Source organism: Echeneis naucrates, chromosome 6, assembly GCF_900963305.1.
Source record: "Echeneis naucrates chromosome 6, fEcheNa1.1, whole genome shotgun sequence".
Lineage (NCBI taxonomy): Eukaryota > Metazoa > Chordata > Actinopteri > Carangiformes > Echeneidae > Echeneis > Echeneis naucrates.
The window spans coordinates 5,699,863-5,713,455 of record NC_042516.1 but is presented as its reverse complement, the minus strand read 5'-3'; the positions used below and the strand labels follow the sequence as shown (position 1 = coordinate 5,713,455).

At 42.4% G+C, this 13,593-nt stretch overlaps 1 protein-coding gene across 1 annotated transcript in view; it reads left to right on the top strand.

The window, feature by feature from the left end:
* Nucleotides 1–1,388: 1,388 nt before the first annotated feature.
* snap91a (synaptosome associated protein 91a) overlaps nucleotides 1,389–13,593 on the top strand; it is a 49,265-nt gene continuing 37,060 nt past the window's right edge. The window contains exon 1 of the mRNA XM_029504714.1: nucleotides 1,389–1,564. Within this exon, the coding sequence (XP_029360574.1) occupies nucleotides 1,435–1,564 (130 nt within the window). The 5' untranslated portion in view covers nucleotides 1,389–1,434. The remainder of the gene's footprint in view (nucleotides 1,565–13,593) is intronic.

Below are 13,593 nucleotides of genomic sequence, written 5' to 3'. Positions count from 1 at the left end.
ATCACTCCATGGATGAAATCTGTTGGGAGGATTTCACAGAGGATGAAAGCCACCATGCCAAATGTGTGTTTTTTCAGAGATTTTAGTGTGTCATTATTGATGTACATTGCTTACAGGTTTGCACTATAAACCAGCTTACCAATTAAATCACTATTTTTCCAAATTAGCCTCCAATTCAAACATTGTACTTGAAGCTATAGAGTTTATAATTACTATTAAAGTCCATCTACATATTTAAATGTATTTAGAGTCTTGGAAGACACTGATTTTGGAAAATGCTGAGCTACAAATTGGATCACAGGAGGTGGTGTATGCAAATGACCGTATGATACGTGATTATTAAAGAGGCACACATCATTTTGAGTAGAATTAAAAGAAACAGAGGCTTAAATGATATCCGTAGAATACATATTAACGTATAACGATATTGCTCGTACAATGGTTTTCTGATCAGCACCATGGACAGGGACCGCCCTGTCTTCTCCTTCCTGATCGCAGAAATCAGCTGCGGGTGAAGACACTCGGCTTCACATCAGCTTCGCAGTATGATGGCAGCGTGTGGAGCTGATAGCCGCTCGTGCTAACTCCGTCCTTTTTCCCGTCTCCCGTTAGCTCTCGCGATTTAAAAAAAAAAAACAAAAAACAAAAAAAAAACACCGGCCGCAGGGTTGGTAACTCTGCGTCACCTGACTGTTGAGAGGGGGCGTGGTGTGGCGAGGGATATAAATAATTAATAATTAAATAAAGCAGAGGACGCAAACCGCGTGAAAACACCGCCATCCGACACGCGCATCGCCGGGGCTAGCAAGGCTGACTGTGGGGCGTCCGGCAGCAGGAGGAGGAGCAGGAACCGACCGCTGCAGTGGCTGGTGGGGACGCGATGGTAGCAGCCGAGCCCTGATGTTTCCCCGCTGATCCGCACGGACTGTCGGGCTGCTGCTGCTGAGGATTATCCAGCAGACTGGAGGGAGGAGGACAGGGAGGAGGAGGAGGAGGAGGAAGGGGAGGCTGCATCATCCGGAGAGGAGCGCTTTGTCAGGGAGGCTTCCCGACAATAACGCAAGAACAATAACAAAATTCATCCAAAAGAAATTCAAAACGCGGGATTAGGATTTTCTTCATTTGGATGTTTGCTCTTATTTTGCCTTCAGATCATAATTTCAAGAGGGCACTGGGCTTCAAGGGGGAAAGGCCAGTTCCTGAATGCTCCAGAAACGCACTGCATCTGTCCAGCTGAGCTCAGATGATACAGAGTGTGGCACACTTTCTCTCCCAGTGCCGTGTACTTTAGGGTTTACCCGGATCTGAGGCTGAGGCTGGTCATTCGGCTCGGTGTCGGAAGGGGTGGGGGTGGGGGTTGGGGGGGGGGGGAGGTGGTAGGACCAGAACCGGATTGGACGCTGGTTAGTCGAGGTTTAGCTCCACAGAGAGAAGATGTCGGGTCAGACGCTGACGGACCGCATCGCCGCGGCGCAATACAGCCTGACGGGATCCGAGGTGTCCCGAGCCGTGTGTAAAGCCACCACACACGAACAAACAGCTCCAAAGAAAAAACACCTGGAATGTGAGTATCTACCTACCTACCTATCTATAAATCCGTCCATTTATCTGCCATGACCATCCATCCATCCTAGGGCACAACTAGGCCATGCACCATGATGGTTGCCTCCCCCATACATTCCTGCAGCCTGTGTCAGTGTGCTTGGAGGGGTTCCTCAGCCACCCACTGTGCCCACATTCAAACATTTACACACACACACATACACAGAGAAAGCCTTAACTGTAAAATCCCAACCTGCATCACAGAAAGACTCCCTCGCCCATTGTGTCATGTAGATGAGCATCCACTGACGCTGCACCTACTGCCCGGAGGCTGTAACACCCACGCTGATCTAGGAGCCTCCTGCTGAATGCGTAATTGAAAATGTTAAAAGTGTTCTTCTCAGGACTTAACACAGGCCTTCGCCGTGCACTGTTTCCATTATGATAGCTGTGTGGCACGGCCAGCACACAGTCAGGCACAGGCAATTAGCAGATTCGCTAGTGTTATCACTTTGTCTAAAACAAGTGCATCAAAAGACAGAGGTGGGTCACCCATTAAAAGGCAAACACTACAAAAACTTTATGAATTCAAGGGGAGAGCTGTAAATGGTTTAGTTTAAATAACCTCAAAAATACACACAAATTATCCGAGAGATGCTACATGAAGGATGCTTAGTGCTGCAAGGACATCTACTGAAGTCAGCTTGATACCAGTATGCCTGATGATTGAGGCACAGTTTTTGTCTACCTGAATGGCACAAACCAACAGTTGGAATGAATGTCAAGGGTGAAACAGGCAAAGACAGAAACTAAACTCTGAACAATCCAACTCTCCACCTCTCACCTTCAATGCAAATCTTTGTTTTCATTTTATCTAGCATTTAGAATTATGAGGAATGAATAAAGCATTGTCTCTAGAAACAAAGCCACTCACTCTGACTCGTCTCTCACCAGAATATTGTAAAAGTAAAATAAAGATGTAGTCGAACATTTGATGTACTGGTCCTGATGGTGATAAATAATAAGGCTGAATGCCGACAGACAATAAACACAAGATAATGTATTTGGCTGTTAAAACAACTTTGTTAGCAAGAGTATGCATTAGCAGTAACAGACCAACAACAGAGGCTGAAAATGAAGCCAACATGGAAACGTAAAATGCTACATTTTATTGGCTGAATGTAAATAACTTCTCTTTGAGTTGTATATCATACTGCACACAGGCAGGGGAAATAAAAATTGATTTTGGTCTCTATAGGTAATTTTCCCCTTCATTCCCAGAGTAGACTTATGTGACTGGTGGATCACATGTCTCCGACAAACTAGTATTTACTAAAGTCTTAGCACCTGACATTTCTCCTCTTTTAGTCCTTTTTTTTTTCATTTAGACATCATCCAATGGTGAAATGGGCAACTTGAGCCTTCAAACAACTATAGGTGATGTCTATCTTTATATACAGTCAATGGGGAAGACAAATGTTAAGAAAACCAGGAAAATACATCCAAGACTGTGAGAAAAGAAAACCCCATTTCAATCCGGGAATAGGCATTACAACGGAGATGCTATGAAGGCAGGTAGGAAGACAAACTCTTTTTACAAAAGCTGTACTATTGTATCTGCATCAGATCAGATGACTCAGCTACACCATAGATGCACCTTTGTGTCACATGATATGAGCCACCAGCATAAGCCATTTCTCTCTCTGTGTGAGGAAAAGGCATCAAGTTCAAGTTGGCAATCTCAACACCGGTGGAGGACGTGAATCCAAAAGTCAGTCCATGTCCAGACTAGAATATAAAACTGAACGATGAGCATTAAATCAATGCACAACAAAGTGGAAAGCTCAAGCACTTGCCAAAGTGTGTGTCAGCACTCAGTTGGTGCAGGAGCACTTCTCTTCCACACCTAATTTTCCTGGTCACCAGACTCAGTAGTTTTTATTCAAGATTAAGGACCGATTGTAGACTTAACTGGTGACCATCTTACAATAGGATCATACTCGCTCTGACGTCCTCAGGAATCATCAGTACATTATGAAATGAGCACTCAGGACTCATGGGTCTGACCACACCCATATTCAAGCTTGGCCTTAATGTTGATTCCAGCTTTACACATTCTGTCACCTCCATACATACAGCTTTCTTGCTGCAACTTCACTTTGTGTTGTCTGACGGCAGTCTGTATATAAACATGGACATTTAAGTTTCTTAAACCTGCATTCCATCTAGTGGGTATCTAAGGGTCATTAGATGGAATGCATTGAATTCTTTTTGAAAGTAGCTCTTCACTTGTTTTATTAACTCAGGAAAAGTTGTCCCAATCGGTTTATTTTCGTCAATCTAACGTTAAGTTAACTTTTTTTTTAAACAATGGTCACATTTAGAGGAAAATAGACCATTAAGCAGGGGACGTATTGGCAAACTGTACCACACCTGGTGACCTGCAGGAGAAAGAACAGAGCAGGTCGGGTCCACCATCGCTCCTCCTCAGCTCCGCCTTCTCCACCAAATATGGTTTCTTTTGGTTTCGAAAAAGCAACATGACAACTGCGAACACCAGATTTCAAAACAGTGGTTAATGAATCAAAGGGCGTCATGGTGGGTTGCCAGTTGCTTACGGAGGACAACAAGATGTAATATCAATTAAAAAAATGGGATAGCTGTGTGGTGGACATTAATAATTAATTTTTCTTACTTTATCCCGATGGTCCTGTTACCCTACAAAGGCAAAGTATTACAGTCATTTTATTTGTTTGCTGCTTTTGATGGATAACCTCAATTGTTTAGTTTCCTGTTAAAAGTCAAAACACCCAGAAGCTCAGAAGAGAATAGAAATTGAGGAATAGGTTAGAGAGAAGTCAGAGGTTCTGTTTCAATAGTTTAGTTAACCAGTCAGTTTAATGTGAACGGTGAATTAGTTTCATTCTGAAGCAACAGCCACAGGGATATTATTTGATGTCACAAACTGAACATTTACCCAAAGTGCTGCTTGGCAGATCCTGAAAAATGCTGTTGTGTTCTTCAGTAGCCACTTGTGGACAAATCACTCCATCACCCTGCCAACCGTCAGCAGGCTGTTCTTTCATGTTTTTCACAGAAGATCCTGATATCTACAGTTCCCCATACGTGTTTTTTTATGTTTATACCATATCTTACAATAGTATTCAGCCATTGTTTCATACATGTGCTTTTCTGAGATTTCAGTCTATTAATATGAATGTATATCACATACAGGCTTGTATTATAAACCATTTTACTATTAAATCACTATTTTCAATATCAATTGAAATCAATCTATCTATTCTCCTATGATCTGCACATATATTGTATAAACCACAGTCACGTATGTTACATATTTAGCGTCATTGGCGTCATTGGCCTTGAGTATAATAATTACTGTTAAAGTATTTTTTTTTTTTCCATTTAGTCACTTGGAAGACATGCTTGATTATATAAAATGTTTCTCTGATCTCTGGGTGTGTGGCTCTAATCCTACGTATGACAATGGCTGTCATTCTCCAAGAGCTCCACCACTTGAAACATCCATTATATAATGGAGTTGGTCAATCTAATCACAAATGTCAGACCCATAGCACACAACATGAATTAGCCTTTTGTTAGCGAAAGGCTAATTATTATTTCTGTAATATTTTTCATTGTACCCTCCAAGCGCAGCAACAATGACGGGATCAGATTGCCTCCTTTCTCCATTGCTACCTCTGGACATGTCTTGACAGTTATGTGGTTTAAAATTAATCTCTTGTAGATTATGCCACAGACAACCAAATGTGTATTAGCAGGGCGCTAAGCTGCCCATGCTGTGACCCAAAAGCCACAGATAGACAGAGAAATAACTGAGGAGATCATAAATAAAGACTGTGTTGGGGTGGAATCAGTTTCTCCGGCCATTTTTGGGGATGAAAGGCATCATAAACAGAAAATGTTGGGATGAAGGTACAAACAGGAATGTTTTTCAGGTTGTTATGGGAATTCCTACTCCTATTCGTCTGTTTTACATCACACCGGCCCATAACCAAAGGAAGTTTTTCCTTCAAATTCAAGGGTTAGTGTCTTCACAAACCCGACTTTACGGTCAACTTAAGACTGAAAGAAGTATTCTTACTAACAGCACAGCACTAGAGAAGTGTCTCCAAAGGTTTGGCAGGAAATCGGAGACAGATGACTGTGGTCTGATGTAATCTCAACTCTGAAACTATTAGGGCTCAGGCAGCAGCACACACCGGCCTGACTAAAGGATGTTATCTGAGAGTTGTTGAGGCTGTATGTGTATGCACGGAGACAAAAACATGCATGCGTGCCACATGCTGCTGGCAACATCCCAACAAGGGACTTGTATTATACACCAGTTCACTTGATCCAGTCAAGTGTCCTCTTTTGGAACCGGGCGGTGAAGAGGAGGAAATGCAGCTGTGAGTCAGGCACCTCAAGTTTGGAAGGCATTAGGGTTATTAGAGAACAAAGGAGAAGCACTGCTAAGGATGTTAGGAGTGTTGTCTGTAACAGGAATCTGAAGGCTTATTGTGCGTGTGTAACAAGTGCAGCCTCTTTCTGTTTGAGGCGCACAGAGAAAGCACTGTGTGCTGGTTCCCTTAAAAGGTACCTTGTGGACAATCGCTCATATTAACAGCAATGTTATGAACAACAAGGAGTCGTGTCAAGTCAGTTTATTTACAGAGCACGTTTAAAAACAACAAGCGTTGACCAAAGTGCTTTTCCAGAAAATGTAATCTGTGCGATGCTTTGTGTCAGGGATAAAATCATGACACAAAGCATCGCACAGATTACACACCACAGCAACAACTACAACAACAACAACAACAACTAAAGCAGAAAGTAGGATGGTAAGCTGAGGACTATTGAGAAGCTCAGGAAAAGAGGTGGGTCTTTAGGCGGCTCATGAAGATATCGATGGAGGGGGAAGATCTAATACTGGTGGTAGACTATTCCACAATTTGGAGCGAATAATTGGTTTTTAGCTGGACATACGTGCAGGAGCGTGAGCACGTCAATGCTGCGATTTAAATCCCTCCATCACTGCTACTACTACTAATAAAGGTAGTGAGTAAGAGGATGGCTCAGTGTCTTTCGAGTCAGAATCATGTAACAGGCATCAAAATCAGTTAAATGCCTCTTAACTTCAGCAGGACAAGTCTTAGTCTAACACTAATGTGCGGATCATTTTAAAAGAACCTGAATACGGGTGACTGGTAAAGAACACATCTTATAAATCAGGCATATGCTTTGGACTGAACTCTCTGGGTGCAAGGAGTATGACCATCTGGCACAGTGGCAGCCACATGACTCAGGGGTTCAAGATGGAGCGTCACACACGGACGAAACTATTATACTAAACAATGAGAACAAAATATAGATAGGCAATTTACTGGTGGCAAATTGTTGTTACATTTTGATTCATTCATTCATGTTCCACCTCTTATCTGTTTCCGTGCCAATGCCTGCTCTCTCTGGGTGAGGGGACACCTCACCCCTGGACAGGTCAACAGTCCATCACAGGGCCAACACACAGAGACAGACAGAGACCAACAACCACTCACACTCACACCCAGACCTCAGATAACACATCAGAGGACCTGCAGGTTGATCTGCAGCCTAGAGGAAAACAACTAGCTGGCTGTGTTTCCACACAGCCAAACCTAACCGCTGCCACTAATCGGCTCCATCGAATTCTATTGTTATTTGCGTTGAGCTGACATGTTAACCCCCTCTCTGTGAAAGAAATTAGGACAGGTTTATAGCTTGAACGTTATGCCTTCAGAAACTTATGGCACGATTTCCCATCTCTCATGTTTTCATTTTTCAACCCTCTTTCAACCGTCTTACCAACACGTCTCATACTAAGCATCTTGGCTGATGTTCTGTCTGATTTCACTGCAATAATTATCACAAGCTCTGCCGCTGCTCCAAATCTAGTCACTCCAATTAGCGGGATTTTTAACGGCGATGCAGTTTAGCTCTGCTATGGGAAAATGCAGGATATATGACCTGCTGCGTGTGTGTGTGTGTTTGGTGAGGGGGAGAAGGCAGGAGGGTAAGCGGTGAGAAACACAAACAGCGTGCTGAGTCCCCTTTGGCTGCTTCTATTCTGCGACCACAACATGAGTCACCATCAATGTGCTACAGTGTTTGAGAGACAGTAGCTCCTCTTCGGATAGGGGGAAGGGAAAAGAAGATGAGGGGCTATTATGATCATCTCTGAAGTCTCACATGTTGCGTAAATGACCGATATCTGTCATCGTATCTCTAGTGATAAACAGCTAGCCTAGAAAATGACGAAGAACTGTAGCAATTGTGACATTTTCCCTTTGTCCCACTTGTACATGGTCTTCCCTAATAATGTGGATCCACACCACATTGACAAACAAATAGAAAGATTTCCCACTAAGTGGCTGTTCTGACTGGACAGAAGTCTTATGTTGTGTCTGTTTGTATGCTCTCTCATGTGTGATGTGTGTGATTCTAGCAGCACGGTGGATGAGGAGCTGGTGCTTAAAAATGAAAGTCACTGTCAGTTTAGTTGTGGTTGACTACACACAATAAATGTTTCATGTATATTTCTCAAAAGAAATGTATATGTAAATTTTGTCATCCATCGGTTGGCACTTTGTGACGTAATAGGAACGCAGCAAGAGTGTTTCACTCAGGTCAATACGATCGCAATCATCTGTATCTCATCATCACAGAGTTATTAATTGACTGTTATGAGAGCAGTCAAGTGTAATAAAGGCTGCAGGTGATGGAGAGGGTAGAGCGAGCAGGTCTTATCAAGTCAAAGATATGATGCAAGTCAATAGTACAAGCCGAGATTGGGGAAAGATAAAAGTTTTAGGTCTTGGACTGTGATGGAGCGCCACTCATTACTGATCTGTTCAAAGACCAGAGCGTGAAGATGAAAAGAAATAATGGGAAAAGAGCATATTCACTTTCTGAGACTTAGTTCTCAGAAAGACTGGCAAAATTGGTGCAATCGAATTTTTTTTTTTTTTTTTTACCTTCAGATAGAGTTAGGCTAGCCTTTTCTTCCAGTTTGCAGTTCTTACATTAATCTAAGCAATTTGATGGCTGGCTTGGTCTTGACGTGAGAGTGGCATTTACCTCTTGACAAACTAGGCCTTTAATTCACAGCTGAGACAGCCAACTGATGTAAACACCAATTTTAATAGTTGATGCTGTTGTCAAAATAGAAACTATCAAAGAGACATACCAGGTTAGGAATATTAAGGTTCTCGGCAGCTCTTTTGTCACCCGTCTGCTCTGATATTATGTTTTTGCATCAGGTATTAACCAAATGTGTGAAAAGGATTTAATGTCTGCCAACAACAGCAATGCGTTCAGCTGAGGGTGTCATGTCTTTGGACTGTGGAAGGAATGCTTTAACAGTATCTAGACAGCTCTGTCTTTTATTCACACCTGGAGTTGAAACACAGCAGAGGTAGCATGCCAGAAAAATGGCTGTAAAACTGATACAGAGCAACATTTTTGTAAGCTCCTCTACTTACTGGCATAATGCTGTCAGTGTGGAAATCTTCATTGATGCAGTTGGCTTTCGTCTGCTCCTTGTGTTTTCACAGGGTCAGATTGTGAAGCAGCGTTTCAACAGGTCGCCATTTGGCATTTTCCACGCCTGTATGACAGCTTATTGGTGACACAGGGCAGTGATTTTTTAAATCAAACAACGGTCAGAAATCGATGCTGCTTTTACAATAATGATGATAACATGTTATTTAAATTACACACTCATTCTGACCTGATCACACTCAGACATGGCTGTTGAAAACACTTAATGTGAACAAGATGATCAGGTCTATATGCTTGACTCATACTTTATTGTTTACTATCAACTGCTATGCCGTACTATGACATACAATGACAATGAGAATAAAATCGACCCCATATTTGACTCCTGTTACAATGCATGAAACTGTCATATGTATTTATGTATACACACACGGGGCAATTCACCTCAAAACTCAACTGAGTCAGTAGAAAAGTGGTATATGGTGCTTGTATGAGTGCCTGTTTGCACATTACAATGACACAAGACATCCTTTTTCAGAGCAACCCTCAGCCTGTCTGTTTCTCAATTGTTCCTATTTTCCTGAGTCCTCTGCCTCATCTTTACACCATTACCCCGCTCGGCTCCGCTGTCTTCCTTGCTCCTTTATATGAACTCAGAACAGCGCTCGCTTAATGGTGAGTTGTGGTGAACAGAGAAATGTAGAAGTAGGTTGATAAGAGGGTTCAGTGCGTACTGCTGCGTTGATCTCACAGCTGGGGTCCTTGACAGTCTCAGAATGCTTCTCTAATGTCAAACTGTGTGGGAGGTAGACTGTCCAACTAGCAGTGTGTGTTCAGATTAATGACCTGGGACCAAGATCCCCCATGCAGCTTGTCAAACCATTATCTACTCTAATGGTCTAAGCCGTAGATTCAAAATGATTTGAGTCTCCTTTTTTTTTTAAATGCCTCCCACCTCTTCACTGCTCTCTTTCTCGTGTTCTCAGGAGGTCGTGATGCCCTTGAAGCTCCATAGTCTGAGTCTAAGCACATTAATATTGCAGCGCAGTTGTATCTGCAGGGGGATTTTGTGCACTTAAATGGGCAGAATGTAGAAGCAGAGGCATCAAGCTGGATAGGATCAAGGTAAACAGTTGTTTGTCATCTTATGCTGGTAAACAGCAGCAGCTTTAGCAGCTCAAACATTGAAAGGTTATGTCTACACCCAGCCTGCATATCAATAATGCAGAGAGGCTTTCGATGCAGTGTTAGTTCAGTTCGACCTGACTTTCCAATAAAAATAGTGAAGTGTCACAAAAATTGGTCCCCCACTGACTGAATCCCCAGATGTAAGGGATCCTTGGGGAACATTTCAACAGTTTTTTTTTTTTTAAAAAGAAGTTTGGAATAGTTTTGAAATGTATGCAATACCGATAGCTCGCCTGGAAAAATCCCCCCCCCTCGGACTCCCCAACGGATGCATTTGTCACCAAATTTAACTGAAAAACTGATGATTTAGATCGTGCTTCTGTGCTTTTCGATATGCTGACTGGTATTTGCAATGATGATTTGATGCATTTACCCCTTGAAAATTCTAAAAACATTGCATTTTTGATTGAAGAACCGGTTTGCTACAGATTGCAGCATTTATTATACTTCCTCTTTGGCATAAAATGTGGATGATTCAGCATAGCAACAGGCATAGCAACAGTAAAAAAATAAATAAATAAATAACAGGGATTGGTTTATTCTGAATGGTCACTTTGCATATTTCGCCCTTTGTTGCCGGATTTGAAAATAGAAGCAAATAAAAGCATTACCCAGCCTCAGCCCTATGGACCATTTCTGTTGTAGGGGAGAGAAATCACTGTGAACACTAGTGAAGTGTTGTGTCTGACTTTTTACTTGCTCATTAAAAGGACAAGCCCTTTGGAATACTTTGGCTATATTTTGCAGCGTTTATGGCTTGTTTTGGATGTTTTCAATCAAAGCTTTTCAACTTTCTTTTGGGCAGAGATGGCCCAAATTGGATTTTGATCAAAGTGCCAGCTGTAATTAGCCTTTTATTGACATGACCTTTTTTGTACACCATTTTCTGACATATACTGACACATGAATTGCCAGAAACTCATTTCATTTCACCCAATTAATTTGTAGGCCATTGTTAATTTTAGTAGTTATCCATCAACTAATTCCTTTTCTCCTAGTTTACTTTTCCATCACCTGCGCTTCTTCAACCCTGGACAGATGAACTGTAGCACTTTCACAGATACAGATTTTTCTCTATCAGAAGAAAAAAAAAAAAAAAAAAAAAAAATTCCTGTCTCAAGTATAGGCTTCATTATCTGGTTCAGCATGGAGACAGCATTGTGTCCTTCGGAGCAGAACTTGCACACGAAGGAAAACACAAGTCACGAGCTTTTCGATTCAGACGGGTAGATACAAAACCTCATGGGAGATGAACAGCTAATAAGGGACCAAGGGAATTCAGTAGGACAAAATAAATGTACACAGGAAAAGATGTGAGAACGATCATAGGCAGGTAGAAGGTACATAGGCGCTGATATGAGGAGTTTTTCATGCCTGGAGACAAGGAAGCTGCGGGCAAGAGGAAGGGTAATTAGAGTAATTAAAAAAAGATTGATTGATGAGCACAGCGGGAAAGAGCAGACCTCTTCCGCTAGACCTCTTTATTGAATGACTATTTGGGTGCTTTGTTGAATGAGGAGGCACAACACAAACAAACAAAAAAAAAAAAGTCTATTTGTACTCAGTGGCTAAACCATCACAGTTAATCTACCTGGAGAAGGTTTACGAGAGCGTTTAGACTTGCTGCTCGATAAACTCAATATCTGGCTCCCACTTCCTGTGAATATTTTTAGTGTGCTGTGCCGTGTTAGTAATTCTAGCAGCAGTGTTTCGGTGACAATGAAGGAGCCGGTAACTGGTGTGAGCATCAATAGAAACCATTACTGAAGAGACAAAGAGAAGGTCTCAGCTACCACGTCATTTAGTAAACCGTAGCTCCCAAACAACCTGTGACGATGGTTTCTCTGCTGTCTTTGGTGTCTCAGTATCTTTGGAAGCATCCTTCTCTCTCCTGACCACACGCTGACACATTGAGCTTTACAGTCAACAGAACAAGCAGTCACCTTTGAGACAGCCCGTTGGTTGTAACCATACAAGTAACACACCACAGTTATGTAACCAAGGGGACAGTTTTATCTACGGACAGCCAAGTCACCTAGTAAAACAAAATCAAATAGGATTTATTTGTATGGCGCCAAATCGTAACAAAGTTACATCAAGGCACTTTACTTGAAGTGACAGCGGCAACTGATGTTCTTTCAAAAATTTATGGCAACCATTGGGACTTGTGACTTACGAACAATCTCTGCAAAACGTTGACTGCCATCGAGCGGTTGCTTGTGTGGTCCCCAGCCCACCTGCGGTGACATTGTTGTGTTCATTAAAAGGAGAGTCTTCTTCTGTCAGCTTTATTGACCGTGGCCCTGCCTATGGCCTTTGGCGCACTACTGCCACCAATGGTTAGTCATGGAATTGCATTCACCTATAGTGACAGGACAGGAGCACTTCAGGGGGCCAATTAGATTTCAGATGGGGCCGCCCCTACAACTCCCACTGCATGGCCCATATTTTTGCTTGCTGTTTTGTTCTGCCTGTCCTGTTGCTCTCTGTGCTCTCTGCTCCCCCTGCCCCTCCTCCCTGTGTTTTTTTTTTCTCTGTGGCTGCATTTACTGGCAATCAGCCCACTATATAAATCCTCACTGGACTTCTTTTCAGTGCCTGGGTATCTTCCCTGATCGGTGATCTCTCGCGGTCATCCCAGTTACAGAGGCGGTTAGTTCATAAGGGTGATCTGACTGCCCTCATCGACTCTCATGTAATGTCAGTTCTTTTCATATTTCAGTCGTTACAATGCATTCTCTATATGTTCCGGGAGGGCTCACCCTAGCGTGCTTTCGTCATACGTAACATGAGCATAGCCCGCCTAGCCAACGCGCTAGTCGCATTCAAGGTCAGCATGGCAAGTGTACGGAGCAACTCGATCATTTCCCTGAAAGAAGTCCCTTTCAGTCGTCGCAGTAATTAAGATAAATCGGGAACAAAGCAATTAGGACCTCCCAGACCAAATTTAAACATACAACAAGTTTCTACAAAGGGAGGGAAATCATATAACCGGGGATTTTCGCGGGGCTGGTATGAGCGGAAAACTTGGCTAGCAGGCTGTGACGCAGCTAACGCTTCGTTCTGCTACCCCTGCTCATTGTTTCACCCTGATGTCAGCAACTGTTGATGTTGGTTTTCAATAGTTATTTTTTTCATTCAAATGCTGATTTCAGACAATATGTTCATCTGTTTATATTTGTTTGTGTTCATTTTTGCAAATCTCTACAATTGGCCAGGGATTATTTGTATATATAGTTCACTGTTGAATGTGTGCACTTTAATTTGCACTTTTAGATAATTAAACTGCACAAAATCTTAAAAATA